Source organism: Phacochoerus africanus, chromosome 3, assembly GCF_016906955.1.
Source record: "Phacochoerus africanus isolate WHEZ1 chromosome 3, ROS_Pafr_v1, whole genome shotgun sequence".
Classification (NCBI taxonomy): Eukaryota; Metazoa; Chordata; class Mammalia; order Artiodactyla; family Suidae; genus Phacochoerus; species Phacochoerus africanus.
The window spans coordinates 174,381,697-174,407,716 of NC_062546.1; the positions used below are offsets into that span (position 1 = coordinate 174,381,697).

General features: G+C 43.0%; 1 protein-coding gene across 1 annotated transcript in view; it reads left to right on the forward strand.

Annotated features, from left to right (window-relative positions):
* Positions 1-26,020, forward strand: part of PARD3B (par-3 family cell polarity regulator beta) — a 1,037,082-nt gene that overhangs the window by 966,809 nt on the left and 44,253 nt on the right. Inside the window, exon 22 of the mRNA XM_047773303.1 lies at positions 2,600-2,679. Within this exon, the coding sequence (XP_047629259.1) occupies positions 2,600-2,679 (80 nt within the window). The remainder of the gene's footprint in view (positions 1-2,599; positions 2,680-26,020) is intronic.

The following is a 26,020-nucleotide window of genomic DNA, read 5'->3' on the forward strand; positions in this document are numbered from 1 at the left end:
CTTTGACCTCATTTAGTAAAATAATCTCTAGGTCCATCTGTGTTGCTGCAAATGGCAGTATTTTTCTTTTTCTTGGCTGAGTAGTATTCTACTGTGTATATATATGACATCTTTATCCATTCATCTGTCTATGGACACTGAGGGTACTTCCATGCCCTGGCTGGTAAATAGTGCCACCATGAGCACTGGGGTGCCATACCTTTTCAAATTAGAGCTTTCATCTTTTCCAGATATATGCTCAGGATCATATGATAACTCTATTTTTAGTTGACAAACCTTCATACTGTTTTCAAGAACAGAATAATTTTTGATGAATTAGCATGCCACCCATCTTTTAAAGCCTGGCCTTTGTGCTTCTACTTCCATGGTTTATCTACCACCTTCATCATTACTAATAATACCTTCATCTTGCTCATAACATCCTGAATGGCACTGGGTCATATGTTATCTTACATCATTCTTTAGTTATTTCATTTCTGATGCCTGTTTTCCAAACAAGATTAAAAATTTCTCAAGGATAAGGATCATCCTACAGTTCACAGACTCAAGCATGCCGGTAGCCTACTCAAAAAAGCACAGCTTACTGGCACTGCCTCCTGAGACATCAGAGTGTTGAGTGCCATCATTAGGCCAAGCCAGTTCAGATCACAGCCCTGAAAGTATTAGCTTGGATTTATGGCCACATGAAAAAGATTAGTTGTACATGTCTAGAGCTATACCAAGGGTACATAGTGTAATGTTTTTCTAACAACCACAATTGATCATCTTTGATGCAGTTCTGATATTTACATTAATTCTTCCTGCATTAAAAAATAGGTCAAACACGACTGCAACAAACATAGAAGTGAGAGAGGACAGAACTTTTATCCTTCACTTCTTTTTCTGTGCCATTTTTTTATCCCCATCTGACACCATCCTTGCCCTCTAGTCTTTGTTAAGAAGGTCAGCAGTTTAAATCAGGGCTTTTAACCCAATGCCAAGAATTCTGTCCCTCTGTAGTCTCTTCTAAGTCCATATGTACAACCTTCACCCTATCTGAGTGGCTCAGTGGGCTGTCACCCTCTCAGGTAACTCCAGCTGCTCTTGTTCCATGTGTTGGTTAAAATACACAGAGGTTTTACAGGACACACTCTGAAGGGCCTCCTGTAATAATCTGACACCAGGAATTGTCTTTCTTACTTGAAGTGTGCATAGGTGCTTGTTTTACAACCACCTCCCCCAACAAGCCCTCCCTACACACACCACCCAAGCTGAGATGGTGGTTTCAGAGAGAGCTGGGACTTTTGGTAGGCAGAAAATAAATTCCAGGTTGAGTACTACCTAGGAAAATGTCCTTCATGACCTTGACACTGTTGCTTCCTGCGATTACTCACGAACTCCTCCTCCCCTTCTCATTATAACAGTCCAGATTTTCTATTTACCCCTTCCATGCCTGGTATGTGAGGGCTTCCCCAGCACAAGAGCAAATACACAGGTGGCCACAAAACCACACGTGTTGATGTGAACAGATGAGGAATCAATCAGTCAACAAGTACTTTCAAATACCTGTATGAGTTCATCCTGTATGTGTTTTTAGTTGGTATGACAGATTCAGAAAGACTAGACATAAAGTCTTTAGGTTAACGGAACCAAAAGACATTGCTGAGAACCTACTGAGGCCCGTCAGAATCTTAGAAGCTGGTGGAAGAGACCACCTCTGAAGAGAAGTGAACATAGGAAGCACATAGCAGGGACAAAACCCAATAAAGAGCCACATTAGATCACAAACAGTTCTTCATCACTTCTCTGTGGTTCTTTAGAAGGGAGGGAGCTCAGTGAGGTACAGGTGATCAGAGAGGGCTTCACAGAAGCTGTGGAAGAAATAGCTGCTTGTCACTAATCTCAGTTAGTAAAGAAAGGTCTCATGGAAACAGTACTTTTAAGAGTTCCCTGGCAGCCTAGTGGTTAAGGATCTGGAATTATGGTGTGGGTTTGATCCCTGGTCTGGGAACTTCCACATGCCATGGGCTTGGCCAAACAAAAAAGAGAAGAAAAGAAAAGGTATTTTTAAATATACATCCTTGTCACAGCCAAGAGGAACCTAAGGAGGCATGATTAAATATAATATGGTATCACTGAATGGAAAAAAAAAAATTAGGAAAAAGCTGAGTAGACTTTCTCAATTTATTAATTGTAGGAAATGTACTGTAGGAATATGAGATGTTAGTTATTGGGGAACTGGATTCAGGGTACATGGGGAACTCTCTCGACTATTTTCTCAAATTTCCCATAAATCCAAAGCTTTTCTGAAAACTAAAGCCTATTTTAAAAGGAAAAAAAAAGCAGTCTTCCTAAGCCACAGAGTATACCTGGCACAGTGACAGCAAGGCGTCAGTTTGACAATGACCCTTTTGGGAAAGAAGTGACTTTGTTGTTAAATGCCATGTTTGTGGCTTGATCGTCAATTCCCATAATGATCCTGAGTTCTTGCTTGCTTTTCCGTGGCCTGATTTTTGGCAGGCAGCAGCAGCATTTGTGCACAGATTATAATTTTGAGATGCATTGTCAGTAACCAGGGTGCATCATGGATCTTCATCTCTAATTACTTTTCTCTCCACAGGTGTCTGGAAAGGGTCCAGATGGGAATCTACACAACCTCCACTTTGAGGGGATGGAGAGACAGTATGCCTCCTTACCCAGGTACAGCACTGAGGGCTCCCCCATCACCCTCTCCCCCCGCACGTAAAGCCTTTAGAAAAGCTACATGAAATAGAAGTCTGGGACGACGTTCTGGTCTTGCGCTCCTGCCGTCTGCCACAGCACTCGTGCCATCTTCACAACAGTGCTAATCATTGAAACACTTGTGGGTTATTTTTTAAGGGAAGAAAATAGTATATCATGGCAATTGAACATGTCAGCAAGAATATTGGACTGTGAATGGAAATCCTAAGCCATTGCTATAAAAATGGTATTGAACAGTCCGCTCCCAGCTTAGAGACAAATAAAATAGTAAATCCTCTGTCCTAAGAGCTACCCACAAGGAAGGGCGTGCCATCCTTAACCTTGGAGCTTTGTGTGGGGGGGGATGTTCAAAAGCAGGAGAGAAATGTGAACCTGGGAAGGTGTCCTTTGCTTGATTTAGAACCTGACCACGTTCTATGGGTAATAAGGAAATATTGCTGAGAGGCCGGTCACAGTGGGGGAAGGAGGCAGTTGCGTGGGAAAAGTTCATTTGGTGATTCTGGCCTTACAAGAGCCAGTTAATGCTGTAACTAGACACCCCTGAAAATGAGATATGATTCTCAAAGGTCTGTGCGCCTATCTGTAAGATGAAGAATAATTTTAGTCTGCCATCGGTGCCACGTGACAAAGAGGCATCTTTCCAAGATGACATACAGTGCAGCTACTCTGCGAGTTAAATGAGATGAGAGTGTGAGAATTTGTGAGTTTGAAAAAAAGAAACAAAAACAGAGAAAGGTTAATGCCAGCCAGAAAATGGAAATGTTACAGAATAGCTCCTTTAGAGGGGGGCGGGGCAGAGAGGACTCTGAGTAGAGGTTTTTCATCATCCGACGGAATTGTTAAAGGGCTAACTCAGAGCTGGAGTTACTGTTGGGAGATGTGTGCTGGCTGTATTTCTGTATGTGCATGGACCAAAATAACGTCTCGAATATTACAACCGGCCTGGCCCAAGTGACCATTGGCTCTTATAAATAGTATGTGGATTTTCAAAAGTCATAAAATCTCAAATCTAGCAGAGAACCAGTGTTTAACACTGATTAGGCAGGACAGCCAAAATACAGTCGTTTAAAAGCTTCTGTATAACTATATCTTATCTCCCTATTTTCTCTTATTATATGTCATCTTTTTTTTTTTTCTCATCCTTGGTTTCTTTCCTCTCCTTATTTTTCCCTGGCCTAGTATTTTGTTTTCATTTTAAAAAAAGAGACGTCGTCTCCAAAATTCATTTTCAATATAAAAGTTCTGGCTTTCAGTATTGCAGTGTATGGAAATTGTGGTTAAATTAAGGCAGATGGAAAGTACTATGTTCTTAGGAGAGGGAAAAAAAAGGAAAACTGGAAACAGTTTTATGTCTTTCTGGCCAACTTGTACTCAGACTGCGGAAATGGATTTTTTTTTTTTTTAGTACATATCGAAAGCACAGAAATAATACTTGTAAGTATAGAAATTCTATAAATGTCACCCATTCATTCCTTCCTTGAGTATCTATGGATCACCTATTATGGGCCTGAGAATCTGGAGCCTGGAAACTGCCCATTCATCCTCAGGACCTACCCTCTGGGACAGGAGGCCACAAATCCACTTGTGTTGTTGTTGTCGATATTTTTTATTAAAATATAGTTGATTTATGGTATTGTGCCAATTTCTCGTGTACAGCAAAGTGACCCAGTCATACATATATATATATACATTATTTTCTTCATATTATCTTCTATCAAGTTCTATCCCAAGAGATTGGATATAGTTCCCTGTGCTATACAGTAGGACCTCATTGCTTATCCATTCTAAATACCATAGTTTGCATCTACCAACCCCAAACTCCCCATCCATCCCACTCCCTGCCCCCCAACCCTTGCCAACCACAAGTATGTCTGTGGGTCTGTTCCTGTTTTGTAAATAGGTTCATTTGTGCCATATTTTCAATTCCACTTACAAGTGGATATCATATGGTATTTGTCTTTCTGATGTACTTCACTTAGTGTGAGAAACTCTAGTTGCATCCATGTTGCTGCACTGTTTCATTATTTTTTATGGCCAAGTAGTATTCCATTATGTGTAGGTACCATATCTTCTTAATCCATGCATCAGTTGATGGACATTTTGGTTGTTTCCATGTCTTGGCCACTGTGAATAGGGCTGCAATGAACAAAGGGCTTCATGTATCTTTTTGAATTAGAGTTTTGCACAAATCCACTTTTTATAAGAGTGCAAGCAATGCTTAGATCAGTCATTATTAACCTAAAGTCCTCTGAATCTCCAACTCCTATTTGTTTTTACTAGTAAACCCTGAAATGCTCAATCATGGCTGACCCTAAACATCTATTTTAGGATAAAGTTCTGTGGAGGGAGTTTTTGGACAAGAGCAACACATGGATGCTGTTTGTAGCTGTGGAGCTCTCATCCCTATACACGAATTGACAAAAATCCTGCCACCCCAAGAATATAACTGTAGCCAAAAGGAAACCATCTTAGACTAAAAACAGTTTTGACAAACAGTCCACTCACATATGTAACACGACAGTTGGAGTGACAAGGTGCACGGGCAGGCACACCTTTGTAGCTACCTGGCAACCAGGAATAGCCACGATAGAGAACAAAGAAGGGTCAGGCAAATGCGTTGGAGGTTCCTGGCGCTGGCTTTTATTTTTATTTATTTATTTATTTATTTTGCCTTTTCTAGGGCCGCTTCTGCGGCATACAGAGATTCCCAGGCTGGGGGTCTAATCGGATCCGTAGCCACCGGTCTATGCCAGAGCCACAGCAACGGGGGATCTGAGCTGTGTCTGCGACCCACACCACAGCTCACAGCAACGCCAGATCCTTAACCCACAGAGCAAGGGCAGGGATCGAACCTGCAACCTCATGGTTCCTAGTCGGATTCGTTAACCACTGTGGCGCTGGCTTTTAAATGCGGAGGCTCCAACTTGAGTTTCGCTCTCCACATCTGGGGATGGTGGGTGCAAAGCATCGTCACCAATGTGCTCTAATCCATCAAGGAGTCTGTATTTACCGAAGATGCAGCATGCAGTGACAGGGGACATGCTGCTGGCTTCTGTGTGCTGCTGACATTTCCCTTGCTTTTCTAGCCTTCCCCCGCCCCAAAGATTTGACTGCCCACTCACTTGAATCACACCAGCTCCCCTGCTCTCTCCTTTTGCCAAGAGAGTGTGGTGAGCACATCTCTGTAGATACCAGATCCCCTCTTGGTCAGGGAGGTGGGGAGCTTTAAAACATTTACAGAGTTAAATTTTCCATTAAAAATAAGAGTAATCCTGTCTGTAGGAAGTCCGTGGCCCACCTAAACATGCTACTGACTGACTGGGTTCCAGCACTGTTGGTGGAGAGCATCACAGGAGTTTCGAGATAAACACAATAGTGTGGATTTATATGCCAAACTTGGAGCCATCAACACAGAGAGAAAATGCCCCCCAGTGCCTGGTGTTGGTGAGGAGCCCCAGTCAAGGGGCACCCTGCTAGGGCATTCATGGAACTCTGTCATTTTAAAGGAGGTCCAGGCAGCCTGCTGCCAGGCTAAATGACACTCGACAAAATAAAGCCAGAGCCCTCGCCAGCTCAGGAAAAAGAAAATTCCCAGCACTTGGTACTTATGAGGTTGCCTAAGGCTAAGGGCTAAGCGATGTTAAGTGTTATTGTTAAGCAATGTTAAATCTTCTACCTCTGAAGAAAAATGACTTTATTTCTTTTCTCCTGAGGGTGCTGTTTTGGAAAGCAGAGTGCGGTTGTAATACAACCTCGTTAGCAACCACCAGGTTTTTCCCAGGGCCAATGTTTTGCCATTCTGTCCAGCCCCCAGTTTTCCTTGCTTGTAAACGGAACAAAATCAGCATCCCCTTATTCTTGCGTGACACAAATTATTACTCGCCCTGGGTGAGCGGGAAAGTGGCTGTTTCCTGGGCTGCTATAATGTGTGAACATCAGTGTACGTATTTTTGCAAACAGCTTCTTTTTCACTTCAGCCTCCCAGCCTCTTGCAATTCTCCCAGGCCCCATTCAGATTTTACAGGCCTCCTCCTGGTTCGTCCGCTCGGCAGTGAACTCTCTCCTCTCCCAATCTCAAGCCTCCCCTGTTCCCACCTGGCCCATCCCTGGCCCCATGGGATCCCATTATCCCTTCTCTGCAGATGGCTCAGCACATCAGCACATGATGTGGCTCTTCTGGGCTAGTAATCAAGTGCTGAGTCCTGAGGAGGGAGCAGAAAGGCTTTCCATCTCTTCTGTGGTCCTACACACGTGGGTGATGAAAGGTTGCTGGAGAAACTCATAAGAGCATTCATTGGTTCCACTACAAAATTCACATTATCCAGCCCCAGCTGGGCCCCTGCTGCTGTCCAGAATACCTTTTAGTCGTGCTGTCGACTCCCTTGACTATCCCACAGTGGTCGTTCTGACCCTTTTCTGCTTCCGTTAAGTTCTGCAAAGATGACTAAGCCCCCCCCCCCCCCCCCAGCCCAATCTCTAGAGATGACCTCACTTCCTTTCCTTTATGGCCTTGAGATGTTCAGCATGAGTGCCTCAACGTCTGCTCCCTGCAATGCAGACTTGCTGCGTCTTCACTAACGCACACTTCCTGAGGGGAGACATGAAGGCATGGACTTGGAGTCAGGCTGTAATTATAGCCCCATCCATCACTTCTCACCTATGTAGCCTTGGGCAAGAAACCAACTGCTCCAGGATTAGTTTTTTGATCTGCAAAGTGGGGATGATATTAGGGACACTGTGCAGGGTTTGTATGAGTATTAAATACAGTGATACAAGCAAAACCCTTAGCAAAGAGCCTGCCTGACGTATTTTAAGGACTTTATTTTAATGTTATTAGTTCTTTTTCATCTTATCTCTGGGGAAGATGTGTTCCTTTCTTTATTCAGTCAAACCTAACAGAGTTCATTCTCATTGGCTTCTCAGGACCCCTTGCATCCTCAACTAACCCTCTCGGCTGCATCTTTGAGAATTCAGCAGTTGCTTTCCTCACCCCCTGCCCCTGTCTATAACTGTGAATGCATAGGCTCCGCTGCACAGTTCGCTGGGAATTCCTCAGCGTGGAGAAGGGAAAAGCCAAGAGCTACATGGAGATGTGCTGGGGCATAACCGAGGCTGAAGGATTAGCTGACTCTAGGGCAGGACCAGCAGTCAGGATGGTCAGGAAGAAGACACAGCAGACTGAGATGATCTGAATGACAAGCTGTGCTGTGGTCATGCCGGGAGAAGGAGTCCTTACAGATGGGGAGTTCATAGCGGGGATGTAGGAGCTGACCCAGGTCTAGGCAATTGGCCACGGCCCCTGTCCAACTTAGACTCAGGCCTGGTATCACCCCAGTGGTGGAGACCGTGCCCAGTATGAGTTAACCAGGAAGGCCAGGCGTGATGCCTTTGCTCCCGGGACCAATACAGTGAGGAAGAAGCAGGCTATTGGCTGGTGGGCAGAGGTCCTGAGATCCCACCAAGATACTCCTATTGGCCTGGGACCCAACAGTGCTGAGCATGCAGCTGTGAGGCCTCAGAGCTGAGCAGGGCTCAGGTGGCAGGGCTGCCCCATGAACTTGACTCCAGTCCATCAGAGAAAACAAAGATCCTTCCTCAACCCTCCTTCCTCCTTTTCATGCTTGAGGAAAAAGTGGCCTGTGACTGGTGGCTCTAGTTCCACTGCACTCTAGCCTCTTGCCCCAGGCTCTGACCAGGCCACTGACACTTCCAGCTGGCTCTGCCTCCTGACTTCTTCTTGATGTGGATTCTCTCTGAGCTGCCTCCTCCATTCTCAGAGATTCACTTCTCATCAGTATGAACCTGGCTTACCTTCACAGATCACTCGTATTGCAACTGCCTGCTTAACGTACCCATCCCCTCTATCTCCAAGATACCTCAAAGCCCCCCATGCCACAACCCCAAACCCTCTGCCATCTCTTCTTCCTTTAACTTCTGTAATATTTGTTCAGCCCCTTATCAGTGCCTCTGAATTGGATTAGAGTTTTGATTCCTTGCTGCCCCTTCCCACCACTACTGGATTATAAATTCTTTGAAACAAAGGATATTGTTTTATACCCATCATTTCTTATACTTGTCCCCAGGACCTAACAGAAGACCATGTATACAGTAGGTTTCTAATATAACGGTACCCAGATGAGATTAAATTTATTTGTATAGAAAGTGTAGGAAAGAATTCCTCCCCAGATTTTTTGACCATTTCTTTCAGGGCACTGTTTTCTAGTAAAAGTATTGATTTTTCCATGAGCATGTCTCTTTTCCCTGGAATCAGTAGACATCCAGACTTCCAAACAGTTAACCCTTATTGAGCACTTACCATGTACCAGGCACTGTTCTAAATGCTTTGTATCTACAAACTGACTTAACAGTTACAGCAGTCCTGTGACTCAATAGCAGTCCTACTATTTTCCTCATTTTTTAGGCAAAGACACAGGAAGAATATGTGAAAGTGCCCAAGTTCTAAAGTGGCAGAGCTGGGATTTGAACCCAAGCAGTCTGCCTGCTTGAGTTTTTACATTTCACTTCTGGGGCTCAGGCATCTAGCTCAGAGTCAGAGCCAAGCTCTGCGATGATCACACACCCTTGTGTTATTTGCTCACCGGCTTATCTTTCTCACTAAAGTGTAAGTGCCTTCGAGGGCAGGGACGGTGCCTTATTCATCTTTGTAGATGACACCGAACATCACTGACAGACAGGTTAGGTAATGCCTTTCAACAGTCTCTGTGCTGCTGTCATAAAATCAATTCTTTTCCTGTTCCCTGGGGTCCTTCCCTTGAAATAGGAACAGTTTAAAGCCTAATTGCTAGATGAACATTAACCAATATACTCTGCCTACCAAGAAGGGAATCCTGTTTTGTTAGAACACTCCTGAGAGTTGAAAAGGCAGTATCTGCAAATTGGTACTTCAGTTAAGATTAAGAATAATATCTAGCCAGAAGAGAAAGGATGACGATAAATGTTCCGGTGGAAAGCTGCATGAGCTCTCCCGAGGTGAGAGCCTCCCTTTCCCCAGACTGAGGGGCAAAGGCACACTCAGGCTGGATTTGGCTTCTAGTCCTGATGGTGCTCCAACCCCAATCCATAAACCTGAGTTACTTGACTGGGACAAGGTCTCTCCGAACAGTGCAAGCAACTTGAACTTGGCTATGTCCTGAGAAGCAACATTTGGTGTAGAAGGATCAAACAGCTTATGCTTGCTTACTAGGAGCCCCAAATAAACTCTCTAAGTGAGCTACCCATGTTTGGGGATTGGGAAAGATAATGCCCAGATCAGAATAACACTCCACAAGAGCACACTTCTGCCTCAGCATTGCAGTTGGTTCCCTTTGTCTCCTCTGCCTATGCCTTTGCTCACCTTCCCATCCCACCCCACCCCACCCTTGCACCCCACACCACCCTTGCACCCCACCCCCTTCCCCACCACCAGGCTTCGCTCTCCCTCCCAAGACGCCAGTGACCAGGGCGTCGCGGCTGACTTTAGAGGCTGCAGCAGGTACAGCATCCCCTATGTTACGTTGTCCTCCAAGGCTAAAGACACTCTCCCTGATTTCTCTTGCTCTCCTCTCCAGTTTGCTTCTGCCCTGCCCGCAGCTACTGAATTTTCCTTTGCCAACCTTGCCTTGTTTTATAGCGTGTGCTAATAAGCAGGTGGCAGTGGCATCTGATCTGCAAAGAGTCCCACCAACGCCACAGTCGTGGTCTTGGCTGGAGCTAATCGAGACAGTAACTAAATGAGTTCAGGGAAAATCTGATCAGTCAGCACGTTAGGTGTGTCTGTGTTGGAGCGTGTGGGGGAGGTTTGGCCATCTGGGTCTGGAGAAGTTGACTACATCTCCACACTGCCTTACTGACTACTTCTCTCTGCGGCAAGGCCAGCTTGGGGATGCTTCTGGAGACGCTTCATGGCAATGTGTGTACTGCTCCTCCCTGCTGGCAGGCGGTTGAATGTTCATCCGCGGTTTGAGGCCATTTGAGCCACAAGCACTTCCTCTCTGCCCGTCTCTAGACCCAGGTTGTCACACTTCATCTAGATCCAACAGATCATGGTCAATCTCCCCAACACGTTCCTGGTAGCACAACTTTATCTGAAGCGCCCTTTCTTCCGGTGAAACGCTGCCCTTCAGCGCCCCTGGCTGTGACCGCTGCTCTCTGACTTTGCAGGAATGCAAAGACCGCCTTGAGGAACTTGACCAGAGCAAATCTTCCATAGCCTCCTGTGACAGAGTTTAATGCTTTTGAAAATCAATGAGGCTCTTTGACCCACCAGATTCAACTTTCTCATCCTTTCTCCTGGGTCCCTATGTTGAAAATCCAGTCTCTAGTTTCCCTGTCCCATCCAGGCAGCTGCCTATTTGACTGGCCCCTCTGACACCACCTCACTCTTAATGCAGAGAACGAAATGATGAATTAGCAGCAATTTAATTCGTTGTGAGATTAAGATGTCTCCATTGTCAACTCAAACTTCCTGAAAAATGCAAAAAGCCCTAGCATGTAATACCGCCCTAAGATGCCAAACAGCTGAGATCAAGGGGTTAATGCTACTGCCATATCATTTTTGTCACTTAGTTCCTCAGATAAAAATCCATTTTAATCAAACTTTTCATCATTTCCTCATAGCCAATATATCCTTCATGCCAGTTGGAATATTTGATATTAATTATTCAGCTGAAGGCTTCCATTATGAGGTTAGTCAGAATATTAGTGATTTAAAACACGTTAGGACCCATTACAGTGCTGATGTCCCCAAAATTGTTTAAAATGAACCTTGCCATCAAGATTCATCATATATTGAATTCCATAGATTTTTACCATAGATTTTTACCTTCCCCTCATTTTCCACAGAAACTTCTAAACTGTTACACATGTGTTTGTCACGTGCTCTTTTTAGAAGAATAGGTGCCTACTATTTAAAATCAAGTGCTAAATCTGGCATTACCTTGAACTTGAAACATATTAAGTTTGGTAAGTCAAGGTCCATGTTTTTCCCTCCTGCACATATTTAAAGACGTCTTAGCATTTATTTCCCAATTCTCCAGCCAAAAGGAAAGAAAAGAAAGTTGTTTGGGGTACAGGGAGCTATTTAGAGTGTCGCTTTATCTCTAATTCTTCATATTCACTGGTCATTCTTGATGTCTTCTTGTTGTAGTGTCACTCCACCACCTGCCTCCAAAAGCTCATTGCACTGGAATAACTGTGGGCATTTTATGGTGCTGAGATGTCAGGCGCAACACAGCACTTTCCCTCTGCCCCTGCCTCCCCATCTTCTACGTCCCTCCATCCATTTGCTATTGTCTCTTGGCCCAGGTTCCTGGGTGTCAGCCTACTGCAGGCAGAGACACTCTGAATAAACCAAATAGGTTCATTCATGGTGATATCTGGTTTGTATGTGTTTGTGAGGCCTGTGCTTTAAGATTATTTAAAATGACATGACATCGTTGAAATATGCAGGCATCTTGGATAAAAAGTGAGAGCCTCACAAATGCACGTCCCTATGCTATAATTCAATAGGAATAGTTTCTATTTTTTATGTACCAAAAATCTGCACCCCAGTTGTTTCAAAGTTTCTGTTTATTCCTAAATTAGCCAGTTTTGTTTGAAGAGAAAATCAAACTAAGGACAATTAAAGCAAGACAACTAAGGAGAGTGTCGTAAAAATACCAAGTGCCTTTTCTGTGCTGTGTATTTTACATGCATTGCCTCCTTTCATCCTCGCCATCCAACTTGGCAGTAGTCGTGATGATGCTCATTTTGTAAAATTTAAAAATCCATCCTTGATGTGGTGTGACCCAATCGGAATCAGAATGCAAACTCGGTTCTTTCTGGCTTGCAAGATTTTTTTTTTAACTTTACCATACCACTAACACTGACGAGTTAGGGAGAGGTTGGAATACCTCCGTTTTTACCAGGAGTAACATGAGTTCGTGGGAAGGAAGATCTCTGAGACCATATTAAAAATGCATCGATGTTCACAGTCTCCTAGGGGTCCAAAAAAATGAAAAATGTTTGATACCTTCAGCAGTAAAAATATAATATAAAATGAGACAAATAGTAGTGAATTTATGGGGGAAAAGAAAAATATTTTTTATTCTTAGATCACTATGATAAGTTTCCCCTAAGTAAAGACAAGAAGGCCACATTTTTCTTACACCTATTATTACCTTCCTACTGGGAGCATAAATAAGGATGTGAATAGCACGGACTAGGGTTGTGCGTGTCTGACAGCTACAAACCCCAAGTGCACAGACTCAGTTCCCAACCCCCAGACTGCACTCTGCCCTGACCTTTCACAGAAACACTTGTGATGGGGCCTGGGGCAGAGCCAATATTTAAGTATGGATTATGTGCCAAGGATTCTGGTGGGCCCTTTAAATGTTTGACTTCATTTATTTCTTGTAACTATCCTGAAAGAAATCGTATTATCCCTATTTTATGGATTTAAAAAAAACAAAACTGAGGCTCAGAGATGCAAAGTGGGCCAGCGTTGCACACAGAATCAGTGAAAGATTTTGGCCCTTTCTACCTCTGAAACCTATAGGATCTCTACAGATAGAGTTGCCTTATGCTAGGCTGGCTGTAAACAGGCAGGAGAGAAGCATCCAGGGACCATCCTTTACTAAGGCAGCCCTTGCTGTGCCGACCCCACCCTAAATCACGGTGTAGAACTCTGGAGCATTAAAATGAACAAACCCCTAATAGTCTTCAAAATTACTAAGAATAGCATCCATGAACCACAGAGGTCCCCATAGGTACATACAAACAACTGCCTCTCCTAGATGAAATCCCTTTTAAATAGTGCTCTCTTTTAAAGACTGCCTCTTTGTCATGCTAGCATTTAAAAAGAGACACTCATTGGTCCCACTTCAGAAACTTCCTTAGCCATGAAAGTATTGTTGCTCCTTTCCCGTTATAGTCCCAGCAAATCCTCAGGGTACATGGTAAGATGTAAATGCCAGATAACTGTGGAGGGATGGCTTCTGTTGACTCTGCTGCTTCAAGTCCAGAGAAGAGAGCTTTGGCAGTCAGTGACTCTGGAGGTGCCACACGAGCCCATCTGTGCCCTGGATTTTCTGTGATACAGGCCCCATGACCTCAGTCAGAATGCCAGGAAACACCTCGGTCCAGCTCCATTATTTCTAGCAAAGGCAAACATTTGTGGTACAAATGGGGGAAGGGTTGGTACAAAAAGAGCAGCATCCAGAATATGTTCTTGCTTATATTCCAAGTCTTCAATTAAGCCTAGAGAGAAGTGGTTGGGACGTGTCCCAATAGAAGGTTGTACCACTTGACAGTCAGCAAAACTGACCCTTATGGTTGAACATGGAGTGACATGTTAAATAGGTAGGAACCTGGCAATTCTCACTGGCTACTCTCCACCAACAATATGCTCTGGGGCATCATCAGTAGCCTTTAAACTTGACCATGGCTTGAAAGCGAAGACAGGGTGGTGACGGCTCAGATAGGGTTTCTGCCCACTAATTGCTTGCACGTCTCTGAGGCAAATGCAGACCCATTTCCAGAAATGATAGTGTCTGACAGACTGGGTTTTGCAAGGTACTGGAAAGAGCTGTAATTGTTGCAATAGAGGTTTCAGATGGCAAATAAGCATGTTGGGCTATTTTGAGAAGGAGTTTGCCACAATGAAGTTTTTCTCCTGGAAACAGTCCTATAAAATCAAGATTGGAGTTTATGCTTGGTCACTTTCCACTGATATGTTGGTGCCTTTGACAGTTTATACTACATGGTCTGGACTGTGTAACACTCTTTTACAGTTTTTTTCCAGCATCAAAATCAGGTCCATGTATAAGACAGAGCTTCTAGCCAATGTTTTATATGAGTCATTTCCGGATGTGCTGCATGTAACATGGCCAAGATAATGTGATGACTGCCTTCTGTGAGTTGGTTATAGACAAGTCACTTATGTTCCCACCTTGTCAACAATTTGAATTCCTCAGTTTGTCCTTTCTCTGGTGACTTCATATCTGATTGTTTAAAAAACACAAATCAGTTCTGAATTGTTCAGAGCTAACTGTGCTAAACAGATGAGCTGGAAAAGTTGTCTCCCCTTCCTTATTCCTTCATTCCATCACAATTTACTGGCTACCTACTAAGTTTAGTATACTCTGCAGGCCTTGAGGATAAAGTGGTAAGCCCCACAGTACACAGTCCCTGTACAATGGAGCTTATGATCCAGTGGAGGAGATAGTCATTGTACAATCACAAAGAAACCATAAAATTGCAACTTGGTCCATTACGAAAAAGGAGAGATAAGTGATTCAAGCAAATATGAGACATTGGACCCAAGCAAGGAAGAGCCTGAGCCTTGAGCTATAATCTGAAGGAAGTTAGAAGAAATAAGAACGATTCCAGGCAGAAAGAACAACACGTGCAGATGCCTTGTGGTCGGAGAGAACATGGTGAACAGAGGGGCTGAAAGAAGACCATGTGGCTGGAGCAGAGAGTACAGGAGAAGAGCAGAGGTAGGGAAAAGTCGGACCATGGATGGTTAAGTTAATGCTGTTTAGATTTAGTCAAACACTAATTAGAAGCCACTGGAGAGTCTTAGCAGGAAAATGACATGGTCAGATTTGTGTTTCCAATCTGTGGAGCACAGACTGAAGGGAGGCTGGAATGGAGGGAAACCAGGTCAAACGCCATTGTTGCAGTTCAGCCAGGAGATGGTGATAGTGCTTCCCAGGGTGGTGGTGATGCTAGGGAAGATGGGAAGAGATAATGGAAGGAACTGACAGCACTGGATGATGGATTGCAGGTGGAGGCATGGGGGGGAAGTAAAGCCAGGTGTCAAGAGTAAAGCCACACACCTGGTGTGGGTGGTAGTACCCTTCCCCTAGAGAGGAAATGCTAGTGGAGGACTCGGTGTGGGGGGAAAGATCTTGAGTATAGGTTTGGGATGCGCTCGATTTGAGGTGCCTTTCAAACTTGTAGGAGACCCTGACATGTACAGCAGACATGGCTCCACATAGATGGCGATTACAGGGGCTCATCCAGGATGCTGGGCTAATGTGTACTCTTCAGCACTGAGCAGAAGACCCCAGGGTGATGATGTGATGATGTGATGAACCACAGAGTCTCTACGCAGAAACTACAAAGAGAGGAAGGTGGACACTGCACACTGCACATGCCTGGGCTATAGTCCATGGCTGTGACCTGTCTCCCCTGCTTCCATGGACAGCAAAGGCTTATCTATCACTGTCTGTGTAATTTCATTCTAGAAATGATATTCTTCTCAAGTAGGAAGAATTGGTGACTTAATACCATCTGGCATTCTGTGACTAAGCATAGCTCTGACCCCATAAAGCATAAGCATGAAGGGAAAAAGGAACAGTGGAAATCATTTTGGTAACTGTGCTGTGCTTATAAAACATGTTATCCTTGCTCTTCAGAAATGTGACTGAAATAATTAGGGGTAAAAAGGCACAAGTCTCTAATTTTCTCTCAAATGGCTCAAGAAGTAATAACCTGTATGTACGTATGACGACATGTATATGTGTGTATATGCGTACATGTGGAGAGAAAGGGAGGTGGAGGGGAAGGGACAGAATGGAAGAGAATAAGTGACAAAGTAAATGGAGCAAAATGTAAAGAATTGGTGGATCTAAATAAAGGATATAGAGGAGTTTCCATCATGGCTCAGCAGGTTACACTGAGGACGTAGGTTTGATCCCTGGCCTCAATCAGTAGGTTAAGGATCCATGAGCTGTGGTGTAGGTCACAGATGCGGCTTGGATCTTGCATGGCTCTGGAGCTGCTGCTGTGGCTCTGGTGTAGGCCGGCAGCTATTGCTGCAATTTGACCCCCTAGCCTGGGAATCTCCATATGCTTCGGGTGGGGCCTTAAAAAGCAAAATAAAGAAATGAATAAATAATATAGAGAGTTCCTTGTACTGTTGTTACCTTAACAACAACAACAATAAGGAACAGTGGAAGTTCTCATACTTTGCTAGTACAAACTCGAAAGTAAAAGATTTGCTCATTCTAGAGTCTTAGGCTGGATTTGCCCCCAAAAGCAGACTCAGAGACAAAGGTTTCAGAGCAAGTGATTTGATTTGGGAAGCCCTGGAAGGGGAGTGAGGAGGGGAAGGGAAGGAAGCTGGTACAGAGTGCATTAACTGCTGCAGGCAGCAGGCAGGGATCAGTCTGCTGGGGCCTCAGGGGAAACAGCACAGAACGCGCTCAAACCTTGTCCACGTGACGGGCAAGGACGGTGCACTGTTTATCTTTCAAGTCCTGTTGGTCATCGGTGGAGGGGTGCACTGAAGGAGCCAACTCCCCAGCAAGCAGGTCTTGGGCCCTGGTGAAAGGACGCCTCAAGGCTCAAAGCACAATTCGTTGGCATTAAGTCACATAATGTACCTTAAGGACTTGCATAAAGTCCCAGCATCAAAGTGGATCGGTCCTGGTTGCCTTTCGTGAGAGAAAAATATGTAACTATTAAGTAGCCCCAGACAGTCTTGACGGCTTTATTTTATTTTTGGAGGAAGCATTCTGCGAATTGGTCACGTCTTATACGGAGCACAGTGAATAACGATAGCAGCGGACGAGGCAGCCCCAGAGCAGAACCCCAGGAGAATGTATTTCTGGTTTCTCTTCACTCAAATGTGGAATTCATCAAAGTGATGTACGGTTTTTGACAAGTTCATTTTCTGTCAAGCCCAGTCTCAGAACATCACTAATATACAGCAGCACCTCTGGGAATACCCCTGGGATTACGGAAAGCCTCAGGAAAATGGAAATTTGGTAGTAAGGTGCCTAACTCCAGCATGCACGTTAATGAATGATGGGAGGTAGAGTGTCTGCGGTGTCTTTACTTCTGATCAAGGCTGTAAACACACACCAGGTCAAGTTCTGCACAGATTTCAACATGCCCCCTTTCCTCAATTAGGAATATAGAAACTGTATTACTGTAAAGTCTTCTTAAAGGGATCGTTTTTTAAAGATCCTCATGTTATGGCTCCTATCTGGCTAGCATTTTTCTTTCAATGAAAGGATAATGCCTTCAGAGAAAATATTTCATTAGTAAAATTTATGAGAAAAAAAATACCCAAACACTAGCTTACTGTGTTTAAGAGTATCTTCAATATTAGACTGAATATAATAGTGTGGGAGGGGACTTCTTTTGGTCTACCTTTCAGCCCCATGTAGAATAATGTATATATTTCTATTTTGGACCCTGCCTTTTTGTCTGCTTTTAGAAAGAATACATCCTTCTCAACATATAAATCCCAGAAAGCAGGGTGAATAGCATCAAACTCTTGACTATGTGCCCTACCCTTCTCTCCCCATCATACCACCTGTATGTGAAGTACAGGATCTGCTTAAGTTTCCAAGCCCTCAGCAGTGCTGCCTAAAAAAGGAATTACATACTCTACTGCCTTCCCAGCTCTTGAAAAATAACCCTCTGTTCTCCCCAGAAAGTGGAGAGGGCGAGGAAGGCACTCATGGGAATGAGCAGACAGTCCTCTTCTCTGGAACAAAAAGTACTACGTCGATCCCACTATAAATTACCGTAGCATAAAACTGCAGGAAGCCCAAAGAAAGTAAAATATTAACATTAAACCATAGCAACCCCTGCTGTATATAATTTAGATAAATAATCCATTTAATGTAGGTAGGATATTGTGATATAGCTGTTCAAGTGCCACTGGCAACAGTTTATATTTGAAAAGAATAGAGGCACTGGCTGCTGATAGACGGCAAATGCATTTTATCCATTCTTAGTCTCCACAGCCAGATGGCCTCAAATAAAGTACCGATCAAGGGCGAAAAATTTAAGGGCCGCTGTAGCTTTGTCTCGCAATATGGATTTGTAGCCTCATCTAGCCTTTACTTGACCTTTTTGCCTAATGGTAGGATATTAATAAGAGAAAGATGGTTACATAAAACATCCCCTGAATGTGAATGTTTTTTTCTACATATGAGTAATTTCAGGTGGCTAAAAATGGAGTGAGCGAACCTGAAAGTAACAAGCTGCTCACTGTCTCTGCCAAATTAGGCTTAATGCTGAAAGGCATTCCTTAAGAAGTCAAGAAGGCCGGAGGTCAAGCTATCAGGCCAGAGAGTACAGCTGTCGGACCACCTCTTGGGGGTCTCCAAGGGAGCAACCAAAGAAAATCCCACAAAGAAAATCTCTCGAAGAAACAGGGAGAGTAAAGCAAAAATAACCAGATGTCCCAGAAGACTCTATTGGTATTAGGAAGAAAGCTAGAGTAGGACTAACAGGGTTTGGATTTTATCAACCTTCCTAATAAAAGTCACTTGGCTCTCCATCGAGAAGAGCAGTTGGTACAATATGGAAAGGTTTTAAAGACCATTAATTTCTTGAAATGAAACAGCTGGCCTTATTGGCTATTAAATAATGAGCCAGATTCTCCCCAGTGCCTAAGTCACTCTCTAGTAGTAAATTAGTCATTTAGAGAGGCACATTAACTCTTTAAGAAGATTAGAGTTCAATTTAGTGCACTTTACATGGGGGAGGAAAGTTGTGAGGAATCTGGTGGAAGCTGAGCAAAGAGAAGACGGAGACAAGATGGACTCCAACGGAGAAAGTCAACCTATGATTTATGTTAACGTGACAGCCGAGATGAGCATAGGAAACTTGAGAAGGTGAGTTACTGAGGGAGGTTTAATCTCGTGTCTACAGTTAGAAGAAGTCAGGATGGTAGAAAGAGTTGACACTTCATGGATTGGTTCCTCCATTCGCTCCTTCAGTCAACTTAGTTGGAGAATGCTGTGCAGCAGGCACTGAGGAAATACACTTCAATGAAACACAGTCCTTGGCTCCAGGGCTTTGCAGTCTAGTCTCTGGTGGCTTGGGTAGGAAGTAGAAAAGAGTGCAATACATAAAGACTGCAATAGAGTGTATTAGTGCTAGAATTTTATTTGCAAACATTGAATTTGAAGTAAGAAAGTGGCCAGATAGGTAGTTGTGAAGCACCTTGTGCAAGAGGTGAACAAGTTTGACATTAGAAGCCCTCAGGCCTTTGAAGGCTTTTAAACAAGAGAATGGTTTGATCAGATCTGCACTGAGAAACAGCTCCTTGATAATTTCGTAGAGAATAAATGGGAGGGATAAGACTAGAATAAGGAAAGACAAAGTCAAGATAAGAAATGCTGAGGACCTGAAATGAGGCTGCAACACCAGGGAATGCCAGGAAGAGAGAAAGGCCCATGCTTTTAAGGAAGTGAACTGACATGACTTGACAGATGATTAGATGTGGTCACTGAGGGAAAAGGTGGTGACAAAGGTAACTCCAGTGTCCAGGCCTTGGACAACTAGGTGGATGGACGTGCCATTCTCCTCGATAGATGATGAGGGGTGGGGTGCAGGGCTTGGTGGAAAGGCAGTGCCGTGACAGTTCCAGTCTCTAGAATAGGATGATATGTTACGTAGAGAATTAGAAGTCATGAGATTTGCAAAGTACAGACTAAAAGGAACCTGAGATGTCTATTACCGTAAAATTCCTTAAGTTTAAACTGAATCCCTAAGCAGTATTTTGCTTTGTTCAGTTTTTTCTGCAAAGATGCAAATGTCTCCACATTGAGGCTGTATCATTGCTCACCACTAACAGTACTCAAGTGCCAGGAAAGTAACAAATAGGGAATAATCATCTTTAGAAAAGCCACCTCGTTTTTACTCAGCGCATCAATAGTTAATAAAGCATCAATACGAATATCAGGAAATTTATATTCTATGTAAGAAGTTGAAAACTGCACAGGTTGCAGACTAGGCAAATTAACAGTTCTTTCTCTGTCAGCACTTAAAAATCTATACTGTGGTTTCTGTCTATGGTATGGAGTGAAACGTGCCAACAAATTGGCTTAGATGATGTAAGTATCTGAAAATATGGAAGAAATTATATATGGGGGGAAGGAATTCTTATTTATTAAAAGGTGTTGACAACTTCACCAAAGAATAGCAAAAATGTCCTTAAAAACACTTATTATTTCAAAATTTCAGAAACCATAGTTCCAGCATTATACTATGTGCAGCAAAAGTTGATTTTAGAAAGAAAAAATCAGATGTCAGAGTTTACTAAACCAGTAACTCTGTGGCAACTTCATGATGAGAACCTCATTCTTTAGGAATGTGAAAAGCATAAAATTAAGAGGGGGTGCGGTGATTCATGGATTGCCCAAAGAGAACTTAGCAAAGGAGGACAAGGAACAGGACTAAACATGTCAATCAACGGGTTTTTTGTCTTGTTGTGGGGGTTTTGGACAAGTCAAGGTGTCATTCTGGTGCCTGTTGTATCATGGTTTCCAGGGAGAGGTTTCCAGGTAGATGGCCAGGAACTACCCAAGTTAATGTTCTGCAGGAGCCTGGTTTTTCTTGGTTATTCACACACTCTAGCTACAGTGGACAATGGTTCCTCTAGAATAACTCAAAAAAAAAAAAAAAGGTTTCTCTAGTAAATACTCTCATTTTCTAACATATGCTGGAATCAATAAAGCCTCGTTGAGTTAGTCCTCCAACTGGGAGCAATGTCACATCATGTTAACATGTCACCTGAAACTTCAGCAGAAGACAAACCCTTCTCCTCAGTCACATTAACGTGTTTAAAATGAGATTTCCTGGGCTAAAATGTCTATGATAATGTCCTATTTTTTTCTGTGTTGATAAGGAGAGGGAGCCAGAAAGTAGGGAAGCCACAGGGAACTGTGGGAGCTCTCAGAGGACAGAAGCCACTGCGTTAACAAACGAGATGCCATACCAAAGGTAGCATTTACAGACTTAAAAATAGAGCCTGTGGCTTTGTCTCTGTCTTTGTCAGTGGCACATCTCAAAAGCAACCTTATGAGAGAGGGGAAAAAGCCATTGGCTTCCTCTTTAACTGTTCTTTGGCTCTAGCAAGAGCAACGTATGTTCCACATCAGGATGCATTTTTGAGTATCCTGTTTTGCTGTTTCAAAAACCAATCAAACAGAAAAAGTGTCAATTGGAGCCAAAAAAGCAAATGTTTGAAAAAAATATTTTTCTGATTTTAGGCTTGAATTGTGGCAGGGAAATGGGAAAAGATTATAAATAGGTGATAATGCAGTGGATCTGATGCACAGTGGGTGATAGGTGAATTTTTTAAGTAGAAAGCAAATGCACATGGATTTTATATTTAAATCCCATCTGGGCCAAATTACAAAACTAACTAAATAAATAAAAAGCATGAAGGAGAACAAAGAATAAAAGTAAAGGGGATAATGTGTATTTAAATATTTCACAAGGATAGTTTAAAGATAAATAATGTTTGCAAAGTTTTTTGTTTCCCTGAGATCAAAAACCCAATGGAAATAAATATTTCTTTAATAGGATCCTTTAATATATTAACAGTGTCTCTAGTCTCCCTATTCTTGGCATATGGTTTAATACAGTTGGTTTTTGAAGGTACTTGGGTAACTTTCTGGGCATTCGGCCTACCTTGTAGATTGGTTCAGAACCATCCATTGCTTTCCAAAGAAAGATAGTCTTTATTTTGTGGGCTTTCCTTCAGACATTTATTTCTGAGCATTGATTAGAATAACGCTGATAGGGAGTTCCCATCGTGGCGCAGTGGTTAACGAATCCGACTAGGAACCATGAGGTTGCGGGTTCGGTCCCTGCCCTTGCTCAGTGGGTTAATGATCCGGCGTTGCCGTGAGCTGTGGTGTAGGTTGCAGACGCGGCTCGGATCCCGAGTTGCTGTGGCTCTGGCGTAGGCCGGTGGCTACAGCTCCGATTCAACCCCTAGCCTGGGAACCTCCATATGCCGCGGGAGTGGCCCAAGAAATAGCAACAACAACAACAACAACAACAACAAAAAGACAAAAGACAAAAAAAAAAAAAAGAATAACGCTGATAGGAAGAAGCTCGGGCTGTAGGGAGATACTTAACCTTTCAGCTTGGTGGTACAAATGCAGGGACCACTTCATGGATTGTTCTCTGCATCAGTGACCACCCACTCCTTCGCCACCATTAGCCAGGTTCTCACCAGGGATACTCAGAGTCCTGTACTGTTAACCATGGAGCAATTGTTCTTCTACTGAGGAGCCTCAAGAGCCACCCCAGGAGTCGGTTTCCTGCAGACTCTGTGCCTCTCCCTTTCCTCACCTTGCCCTGACAGGTGTTCCCAGTGTGGTAGATCAAATAAACTTCTGGATGTCCGTTGACTCTAGGTACATGCCAAATAATAATATGTTAGGTAGGGTTTCTTTAATACCCTATCACTCAAAGTAAGTGTTTTAAAGCCCCTGTCAACTCTTTTACCATGTGCATTCAAAGAACAAGATCCTCCAAAAAGCAAGGCCATCCTCTTGTATGCATTTGTGACTTTTAAGAAGTTAGGATAGGAGTTCTTGTCGTAGCTCAGCAGGTTACGAAACCCACTAGTATCCATGAGGATGTGGGTTCGATCCCTGGCCTTACTCAGTAGGTTAAGGATCCAGCATTGCCGTGAGCTGTGGTGTAGGTCACAGACACAGCTCAGATCTGGCATTGCTGTAGCTGTAATACAGGCCGGCAGCTGCTGCTCTAAATTGACCCCTAGCCTGAGAACTTCCCTATGCTGCAGGTATGGCCCTAAAAAGAAAAGAAAAAGTAATAATAATAAGTTAGCACAGGCACATCTAAAACCTTTACAATCACTGTGGCACCTGTGTGGAAAGCTACAGTTAAAATCATTAGCAAAGTACATAAGCAGATAAAGATATGTCTACTATAGGCATAAAGCATATACTTTTACAAGAGAGGTTGAAAAGGATCAACCAGAATCATAAAAAGAGTAGATGATCAAAGTAGAATAAGAGTATTGACATGGTAGGTGTCAGATGAAGTGGTCCAAAGTCTACTCTTCAAGCTGACCTTGTTAATGTCCAGATTTTACTGTTATATAAAAAAAATTACGTGGTTTAACTCTGTAGTAAGTCCAAGTCTGTCATTCCTCCACGGATTCCTGCATTGCCATAGCCTGTCGAATTATCTTTATTTTTAAAAAACACACTTACAGCTCATCTCCCCACCTAAAAAGTATGAGAATTCTGAAGGATTACATCTTAAACTTTTCTGTACCCTCTGCAATACACAGCTAGATGGTAAGTGATTGGCAAATATTTGCTTTTTAAAGTTGATTATGATGGGCTATGTTATAATAGAGTTTATCTGCTGTATGAGTACAAGTAAATTGATGAACAACTAAATAAATCAGCAAAATGTAAAAATGTAAATTTCATCACCAAAAAATCAGATTTTCGAAGCCGTAAGAAAATATGTTTCTCTTCTTAGCCTTCCAGCATTCCAGTGGTTTATTTTTAAGGGCCCTGAATTCCCCACAAGAAAATGAAAGTTGTTATAGCTAGTTGTTCAGAAGCTCCATTTGGTGGCGGGGATGTGGCCAACGTGGAGTGTGAAGGGACTGTGGAGGCAGGGAAAAATGTCAAAGTTGAATGAAAAAAAAAAAACCAAGTGACCCACATAAGGGAGAAAAAAGCCACTGTGGCTTCGTCAGTTTTTCCTGGCCTCTCTTGTCCTCCTCCTCGGATGCGCGCGGTCTCCTTTGTGACCCAGAGGCACCTTTCCGTTATGGGTTTGAGAATTCTAATAAACAAGCTGAAGGGCAGGGTCCCCAGAGGGTGTCTTTGTGCCGACAGGGAAGGCAGCTGTGGTTATGAACCAGCACACACCAGAGGCCGCCAAGCTGTTGGGGACTTTGTGTGAATGGATGACAGTTTTAATTTCACTCCCCAGCAGAGGTGGTATCCAGCCAGCACTACTTCAAACCAATTGTGCAAATCACATTTTGTGGCTGAAAATTGGTTTACTGCACTGTCCCATTTTGGAGGCCAAACTTCCCTGGTTTAAGGTGGTGCCTTCGCTGAGTTGGGACAGCTCAAGAATGATTCTTTTTCCTTTAATTGAAATGACAGCATATTCTTCCACAGATTAATTTTAAATTACCCATGTTTATATCCTTTAATCAAGATGATAAAAACCGCATAGATAATTTTCTGCACTATTCTTTTAATTTTTTTGAGACTAATAATAGCTTATTGGCTCTTGATATTTATTGCCTCACAAATAGAAGTTGTACTCCAGGTACCGTAGCCCGAGCTGTTTATCATTGTACTCTTATTTTTAACCTTGATTTTGTCTTATATGAAATAAGGAGAAGTGCATTTTAAATTGTAGATTCCACTGAGATTCCTTTTGAGAACATAAAGATGATGCTCTCCTAAGGAGATCTGTTCCCTGGATTATATCTCACACTGAAATAAGGGCTTTCTTACTGGAAGAAATATTTCTTTAAAATGAGTACTTGCAAGAAGTGTTCATCTGTGAACTTTTACCAATTAGAAATGGCTCCATACTTAAGACTCTTTAATAATGTCTGTTAAGCAGCATTTTAGCTCATTTTTCTCACACGTGCAGGTTTGGTGATTTATATTAAACATTAAACGTCATAAATTTAGATCTTTTTTCAAGTATGAAGCACAGCATCTCTGAATCACCCATTTAAGCAGAGTGCCCCCTGAAAGGTCCCATCTCTTGCTATCATTCATGGCCATAATACAATAGGCTTCTCCTGTCTCTTTCTTGACATCTGTAATAATGGGAATGACATGAGTGTGGTGACACTGTAACAAGAGGCCGTGTTGCTATCACTTCATGGCGGGGACTAAAGGTCCACGGCCAGAGGGTGAGTGGAGAACATGCGTCAACACTTCCTTCTCAGCTTTGGTACCGAAAGCTACGCTAATGCCTTTTAATTTTATTCAAGGACTAAGTTTCAATGTCTAAAAGAGGACCTTTAAATGTCTCGCTCAACATGGCTGGAGTCAGTAAAAGAATGGATTGCAAAGAACGGTACTTTGAACACAAATGGATCTACTAATGATAGCCACATAAGATTTAAAACCTTCCTATTTTTCAAACATTCCGCAGATAGTCACCCCATTCTTCATTTGTTGAATCATGGGAAGGCGAAGACAGTAAAGTCCCTTGAAAAAAGCTACTCTTGGTGATGTGATAATAGTTATGGTAGCTTTCTTTAGAATTCTTATGACAAGTTTAACTCTAAATGATCCTATTTCGTACTGAACGTTACCTCTAGTATAAAGTTTCTATTGCAATCTGTGCATTAAGTATCTGGATACTTTTGGAAATATGTATGTTAAACTCAGAAAATGCTCACAATGCAAGCATTTGCATAGGGTTGAGAATTAAGTAATATTTTCAAATTAAAGCTACCTGAACATAGAGTTCCTGCTGTGGCTCAGCGGGTTAAGAACTCGACATAGTATCCACAAGGGTGCAGGTTCAA